The sequence below is a fragment of the Poecilia latipinna genome, unplaced genomic scaffold (genome assembly GCF_001443285.1).
Source record: "Poecilia latipinna isolate Pla-1442-1.1 unplaced genomic scaffold, P_latipinna-1.0 Scaffold936, whole genome shotgun sequence".
Taxonomy (NCBI): domain Eukaryota; kingdom Metazoa; phylum Chordata; class Actinopteri; order Cyprinodontiformes; family Poeciliidae; genus Poecilia; species Poecilia latipinna.
The window spans coordinates 159,962-167,821 of NW_015113552.1; the positions used below are offsets into that span (position 1 = coordinate 159,962).

General features: G+C 46.1%; 2 protein-coding genes across 3 annotated transcripts in view; both read left to right on the forward strand.

Annotated features, from left to right (window-relative positions):
* LOC106957775 (melanopsin-A-like) overlaps positions 1-4,627 on the forward strand; it is a 17,963-nt gene extending 13,336 nt beyond the window's left edge. For both annotated transcript variants that reach the window (XM_015049241.1, XM_015049240.1), the window contains exons 4-11: positions 215-418; positions 754-925; positions 997-1,152; positions 2,153-2,260; positions 3,446-3,638; positions 3,804-3,968; positions 4,267-4,323; positions 4,409-4,627. In XM_015049241.1, coding sequence (XP_014904727.1) covers positions 215-418; positions 754-925; positions 997-1,152; positions 2,153-2,260; positions 3,446-3,638; positions 3,804-3,968; positions 4,267-4,323; positions 4,409-4,573 — 1,220 coding nt within the window. In that variant the 3' untranslated portion in view covers positions 4,574-4,627. The remainder of the gene's footprint in view (positions 1-214; positions 419-753; positions 926-996; positions 1,153-2,152; positions 2,261-3,445; positions 3,639-3,803; positions 3,969-4,266; positions 4,324-4,408) is intronic.
* Positions 4,628-7,195: 2,568 nt separating this feature from the next.
* Positions 7,196-7,860, forward strand: part of LOC106957784 (LIM domain-binding protein 3-like) — a 36,600-nt gene continuing 35,935 nt past the window's right edge. The window contains exon 1 of the mRNA XM_015049255.1: positions 7,196-7,314. Coding sequence (XP_014904741.1) covers positions 7,211-7,314 — 104 coding nt within the window. The 5' untranslated portion in view covers positions 7,196-7,210. The remainder of the gene's footprint in view (positions 7,315-7,860) is intronic.

Below are 7,860 nucleotides of genomic sequence, written 5' to 3' on the forward strand. Positions count from 1 at the left end.
GTTCCTCGCCGGTTCCTGGCTGCTTCCTCGCCGGTTCCTCGCCGGTTCCTGGCTGCTTCCTCGATGTTTCCTGACTGCTTCCTGATTGGTTCCTGACTGCTTCCTGCTGCGTTCTGATCATCTCTTCCTGTTTCCTGTCCATCGGCCTCCCTGAGTCCAGAGACGTGTTTGGTTCCAGAACCAACTGATCCGTCATTCTTCTTCTCCTCTGCAGGCTGCGAGCTCTATGCATTCTGCGGCGCCCTCTTCGGGATCTGCTCCATGATCACGCTGATGGTGATCGCCATTGACCGTTACTTCGTCATCACGCGCCCTCTGACCTCCATCGGCGCGTTGTCACGGAAACGGGCGCTCCTCATCCTGCTGGCGGTGTGGGCGTATTCGCTGGGCTGGAGCCTGCCGCCGTTTTTCGGCTGGAGTGAGAACACACAATGACGTCATCATGACGATGATGTCATCACGACTCGGCCTGTCACTAGACGATAAATCGTCCCAGAAGTTTTTGTGATAAATGTTGTTTTTAGACCTGTTTGCAGTAATATGATAATGACAAAATAATGAAAGGTCCGATTCTGAAAGATGAATAAACTTTATATTGTAATGAATATTTAACTCTGGAAGTGGAGGACATTTTAAATATCTAAAATAAAGAAAACAAGAAGAAACGGCAAATCAAATAATGAAAGCTCTGGAAACAAAGTTATCCTAAGATGCTGGTTGAGCTGATGTGACTCCCTCCCTGGCCCTCTCCAGGTGCCTACGTACCTGAAGGCCTCCTCACTTCCTGTACCTGGGACTACATGACCTTTACCCCCTCGGTGCGGGCCTACACCATGCTGCTCTTCATATTCGTCTTCTTCCTGCCGCTCTTCATCATCATCTACTGCTACGTCTTCATCTTCAGAGCCATCCGCTCCACCAACCGGTCGGTCCCGGTTCTGTTCAGGTGCTGTGGGGCTGGAGACCCGGCGACCCACCGTGTGTGTGTGTGTGCAGGGCGGTGGGGAAGCTCAGCAGCTCTCGGGACGCGGTGAAAAGTTTCCACCGGCTGCAGAACGAGTGGAAGATGGCGAAGATTGCTCTGATCGTCATCCTGCTGTACGTCGTGTCCTGGTCGCCGTACTCCGCCGTCGCCCTCACCGCCTTCGCAGGGTAGGACACACACACACACACACACACACACAGCTCTGTGGAGGAATACCTGTATGTTTTAATTAATCATCATATTTGTGATCATTTTAAGAAACATCTGAAATCAAGCTTGAGGAAAAGTGAAGAGGTTTATACAGTTTCTATCTAAGGCCAAAGCAGTGATAGTAAAGTCTTCTGGTCAGTTTTCAGGTAAGAAAGTAAAGATTTCCATAGCAAATTAGAGACTTAACAAACCGGGACCCTGTCATGAGCCCAGCTGGTCAAACATCATCTGGTGACATTTAATAAAAGCCATCAGCATTGTTACTCTGTGACCCGGTCTGAGGAGTACGGTCAAATACTCAGACTCTGAGAAAATTGAGTCACAGTAGAAGAAGATGATGAGGGTTAAGCAGGTTTGCTTTGGGTTTTGATTTAACACAATCAACACCAGGACTATTAGGGTAATTTAATAAAAAAATAGAAAAACAGAACAATAACTAAACCAAACTGAATAATAAATATGTACATTTTACATTTAAGATGAAAAAAATCTTCTTGGTGTTTATATTTTTTCCACCAAACTCCCAGTTCAGTTTTCGCTTCACCTGCTTCATTCTGGAAGAATCTCCTGTTAATCACATTTTTCTATTCAGTCATTAATCTATAATTAATCACCAGATCGGCCCTGCGCTGCATTAATGTTCAGTCCAGCAGAAGGCCTGAGCTTCAGGAGGATTTTAGCTGCAGATGCAGCTTTTACTACAAAAGATCAAACTTTCACGAGAAATGAGTGGATTACTGGGAAAAAAACTTAGATCAAGTAAAATCCTCCTCTTTTGACAAGCTGAGGGCGCTCTTTAAGAACTGCTACTTTATTGGAACCAAACATTCACCAAACCGTGGGTTTGTCAGGTTGGTGCCTGACAGACACAGCTGAGGGCTTAACGAGGCATTGTGATTGGTGCCTGACAGACACAGCTGAGGGCTTAACGAGGCGTTCTGATTGGCTCTGCTTCAGGTACGCGGACATGTTGACCCCCTACATGAACTCTGTCCCCGCTGTCATCGCCAAGGCCTCCGCCATCCACAACCCCATCATCTACGCCATCACACACCCGAAGTACAGGTGAGACCCGCTGGGCCAGCAGGGCGGCGCCACGCACCATTAGCATGTAGCGATTAGCTGGGTTAGCATAATTATCACTCCAATAAATTTACATTCGAAACTCTGATCCATTTTAAATTCTTTGACATTTTTCTTTAAACACAAGTTGTATTTTAAATCTACAGTGTTGTTGGTGGCCCCCTGCTGGCCTGGAGGCCCTGAGACAGGGGTGTCCAAAGTGTGGCTCGGGGGCCATTTGGGGCCCTTTGAGTGATTTGTTCTGGCCCCCATAAGCAATTCAAGAAATTTGTTGATTAAACTTTTTGTTTTTAATCTGGGTAAAATTATTACCAAGATAATTTTCCTACAATGCAAAATACAAAGTACAACAGAAATAATTAACATAATTAACTGTTTATATTCAGGGTCTTATAACACGTTTATCCAGAAAGTTTTACTAGAAAATGATTTTGCTGCACCCAGATCAGCTTTTATTTTATTTACTTAACTTGTCTAAATATAACCAACGATCCAAATCTTGTTTAATAACTGGAAATAAATTTGTTCACTAAATCTAAAATAATTTGAAAAATAGGAACATTTTTAATGCATAAAATAAATTATTTTATTTATTTTTCCTTGGCCCACCTGTACTTTGACTAGACCGTTTTGGCCCACATGACAAAAAGTTTGTACACCCCACCTAAGAAGCAGCTCGGTTTGATTCTTTTTTCTCTACTTATTTTATTACAGTGTCGTCTTTACAACAAGAATCTTAATTATTTAATATTTATTTCATTGTAAAAATGTGTTAAATCTGTAAAACTCCCCCTGAATCGCCCATAAAGCACAACACACTCCTTGTTGACTTAATTATTAAATAATTGAGTTGGTTTTGTGTGAATGTTGACCCGTTTCAGACGCCGGGTCTGGTGCTGCGGTTCAGAGTGGGGGGATAAACAGGAAGTGGGTCAGATGATACTCCAGATGGACGCGGTGAAGCGGCGGCTGATCGGATCGATCAGGACGTTAATCTGGATGAAACCTGAATCATCCTAATGGCTGCTAACTGGAGCGCATGAATTAAACTCACAGGATGAGTTTTTACAGCGCTCAGGTTAATGGCCCTGATCCATGTGGTGGCGCCCCCTGCTGGTCGGACCTGGTGTTGTTAGTGGCTCAGAGTTTCGTCTTCTGTGGTTCCAGGCTGGCTCTGGCCAAGTACGTCCCGTGTCTGGGCGCGCTGCTGTGCGTTCGTCTGCGTGACCTTCGCTCCTCCAGCAGCAGCTTCCTGTCGACGCGCCGCTCCACCGTCACCAGTCAGAGCTCCGACATCAGCAGCCAATACCGGCACGGTGCCGCCAAGTCCCGCCTCTCCTCCGCCTCCGACAGCGAATCGGTGAGATTAGCGCTGAGTGTTTCCTCTGCAGACAGGAAGTAGTGCTGAGCGTTTCCTCTGCAGACAGGAAGTAGTGCTGAGCGTTTCCTCTGCAGACAGGAAGCGGCGCCGAGCGTTTCCTCTGCAGACAGGAAGCGGCGCTGAGTGTTAGCGTTCCCGTTGCAGGGTCTGACGGACACGGAGGCCGACCTGTCCAGCCTGGGCTCGCGGCCGGCGAGTCGCCAGGTTTCCTGTGACATCAGCAGAGACACCGCCGAGCCGCCGGGCGGAAAACAGTCGACCAGCTTCAAGGCCAAGCTGAGGAACCACGACTCAGGAATCTTTGAAAAGGTAAAATGCCTGATCTGGATCTGGAGTAGATCTGGATCTGGCTTCACATCAGATTTGTTTCGTCTGAACTATGTAACGGCGCCGTCTCCTGCTGTGGGACGTCTGGAGGGATGTTGTCCTTCAGGACACCAACCTGGACCTAAGAGGACGCTCGTCTCCTGCAGAACCTCCTGGTTCCGGCTCTCTGGTGGATCTGGACCTGTTCCAGTTCGTCCTTCTGGACTTCAGAGACTCTGTCCTCTGTCTCTGGTTTGTCCCAGACTGTCCAGCTGACATCTCGTCTCTTTGTCTCCTCCAGTCGTCGTTTGACACCATGTCCATGGGAGGAGTCAGTGAACGCAGCAGCGTCCCAAATGTGAGTGGAGACGACCGTCCGCTACTTCTGTATGTCCTCCATGTTGTCCCCCTGCTGACCTCTATGTCCCTGCCTCCCTGGACAGAGTGGGGACGCCTCAGAGGGACAGCTGATGAGGGGACAGATCGGCCGGATCCCCAGCATCGTCATCACCTCAGAGACCAGCCCCTTCCTGTCCATCGGCCGGAGCGGGTCGCGGACGTCTGGGCCCAAAGCGTCGGGCGGCATCCTGGGGGCGGGGCCAGGGTAGAGCCCCGCCCCCCAGTCATGTGACCGGCTCAGATCCAAGCAGATGAAACCAGAGTTTAGAAATGATTCACAGGTCAACAAGAGATCTGTTGACCTGAACTAAATAATATCAGACAGTCATTTTGTTTCCATCAAATAAACATCACAGGATGATGTTGGATCTGTTTTAACCAAAGATCTGATTCCAGGTTTTAAAGTTTTTGATGTGAAAGTAATAAAACTAAACAAACTGCAGTGGTGGGCGCTAATCTGCTAATCTACCAGTAGCTGAGTTAATGTTTTGTTTAGCGCTTTAATGTTAGCTTCCACTAGCTGCTGTATTGTAATTGAACTTTAGCATTAATGGAACTAACAGTCATGGTTAGTGCATTAGCATTAGCAAAGCTAATGCTTGTGGTTAGCATGTTAGCATTAGCTGAACTCATGTTTATGATTAGCGTTTTAGCATTAATGGAACTAATATAAATGGTTGGTGCATTAGCATTAGCACAGCTGACCTGTTAGCTAGCAGTGCCCACCGCTGCTGAGCTGTCAGTAAATCAAGTTCAGCTTTAAACGATTTATTCCAGATTCAGACAGAAACACGTCGGGACAGAATCCGGATCGGGATTAACTGAGCCGGTGAGGCAGCAGAACCAGCTGGACGGTTCTGATGAGATTTATCTGCCAATCTGATCAGAAAACATCTGCATACCTGTACAAGTGTCCTCTGCTCCGATTGGTTGGTTCCGACTGAACCACTCCCAGTTGACCCCAAAGAGAACCGGTCCGGGGTCGGGTTCTCATGGTTTGTTCCCCTGAGGGGAGGAAACCAGATGTTCATGTTTGTTGTGTGTTTTTGGGATGTTTTTCCTGTTTGTTTTTATTGTTCTGAATGTTTAAATGTTTTCTGGTTCTGGAACCCAAAGCCGGTTCAGCTGAACTGGAACAGAACCCCTTCCTGAAGCTGATTGGTTCCAGACCACATGATGTCACTGTGCGGTTTGGGCTCCAGGTGAACGACCTTTGACCCCGTTTGGGTCAGGATGTTCCGGTCCAGCCTCTGATCTGCTGCTTTGTGTGAAGTGGAGCTGGAATGTTTCTCTGCTCTTTGTTTGCTGGACGGTTTTTGTTTGGTCAGTAAAACTGGACCAGAACCTCCTACTGAACCCGGCTGCCAGAACAGAACCTTCAGTCCAGAACCTTTGAGTGGTTCTGTCACTTTAGATCCTCCCAGACCTGCAGAGTAAATATTGTTTGTGATCCTGAAGCTGTAAATGTTGAGTATTTATGCCGACCCGTGTTGACCCGGTTTATTTTTCTAAATAAAGATCTGTTCTCCAGCCCAGCCGCTCCGTCTGGTTCTGTTCTAGAAACATCAGTGATGCTCTGCAGCTCAGATTATAATCTGAGAAAAAAAAAAAATCAAAGAATCAGGAATGTCTCCAGTCCAGATCTCCTGGATCCTTCAGATCAGATCCAGGTTTTCATCTCATCACCGGATCTAAAATATTCTGGTTCTCCAGAACTCGTCTGCTCAGTGTCTATAAACTGGCTGTAATCGATGCTGACCTGCTGTTGGCAGAAAAATGGATGCAACTGTTTGGCTGAAGGCCGAGGATCTCCGTTTCCATGGCGATGATCTGCACAGCAACGCCACCAGGACGTTCAGTTGGCTCACAAACATCAGAACAGGAAGCCCATGATTTTGACTGACATGAAATCCAAACTGAATATTTAAGATCTTTGCATAACTTAATCAAAAATAAAGAAAATGTATTTCAGAAATCTTCATTGTACTTATTCAAATAAGCAATTTATTGGTAAAATTATTACTTAAAGATGGATCAAAAAACAATGGAGAGTGAAGAGTTTTAATGAATTATTGACACCAATAATTTTCTTTCTATCTATCTATCTATCTATCTATCTATCTATCTATCTATCTATCTATCTATCTATCTATCTATCTATCTATCTATCTATCTACCTAAAGCTATATTAAGAATAAACTAGGGATGATATACATCGTGTATTAACGTTAGCTTTTGCAGAGGTTGAGAAACGGACTGTTGTTTTTCATTTATGCCGGTTTCACGTTGCATTTGGACTGGAGACTCAGATCTGCCAATCATTTCGAACGGCGCCATGTTTGTTATTTATGAGCGTGAGGCGCATGCGCTGTGCTGGATAGCGGCATGGCGCAGCTTCGACATCATCGTTTTAAAAAAGAGGCGGCTCGTACCTGGCCACACGGAGACAGGCGGTCTGATGTTCGTCCACTCTGAAGTAAAAACTGGATGTTTCTGGTCTCCCAAGACGCCGAGTGAACGGCCAGCATAAATGACTCAGAACTTTTATGATTATCCTGAAATCATCTCCGTTTTGACGGAGACCTGCTAGTTTGTCGTCTCGTACTTGACCTGCTGCAGATGTGAGGGCGTTTGTTTTTCGGTAGGTTATTTATCTAAGTTGCTTGTTTTTTACATTATGAAGTTATGAAACCACTTTTGTGTTTGAACAGCAGCAGAAGAGGAGCGACCGACCACAGCGTCTCAGCGCGGTCTGTTTGGCTGCTGGCTTCCCTGAAATATCTGAGAAGAAAAAATGGCATCTGGAGGTAGCAGCAGATCGATTATGGATATTAAGGCGATCTACAATGAAGCTGAGGATCCTTCAAGCTGCCAGGGGATCCACCCGACCTATCAGTGGTTGGTTTGGTCAAGCAACTGTTCCGATGGTGGGTTCAGAAGACTTCTCAAAGTAAGAGCTGCTGCTGGTTTAATGCTATGCTAATGCTGTTGTAGAAGGCCTAAGTTAGGCCTCCTCCTGATTCTCTGTTGAGAGTCGATGAGCTGAGAAGGATCCTGCTGTTGAAAATCCTTCTGTCTGGGTTTTCTGCTGTTGGAGCTGCTGTGGTCATGTGACCTGTGGAGGTTTAGGTTTAACCAGCATGATGGAGTCTGAAGGTCATGGATGGAAATCAGTTGAAATGAGAAAGAAAGATGGCTGCTAAGGCTTTGGTGAATATCACTGTAATAAACCTAGATAACATACATTATTAGTAGTGATTTAATGTGGCTATATTAACATAGCTGCATTAACATATTTATTTTTATGAATATTATCAAAGATGCTTGTGTGTTAAAATAAGCAGCAGGGCCGAGCGCAAATCGTGACACCGCACCTACTAATGGCACTTCCGGTGGCAGGTGTGACACCTGCCACAAGTGCCACTGTTTTCGGGACTAGCTGTCAGTGTTGCCACTGACTTCGGCAAATGGACTACATATCCCATGATGCTTTATT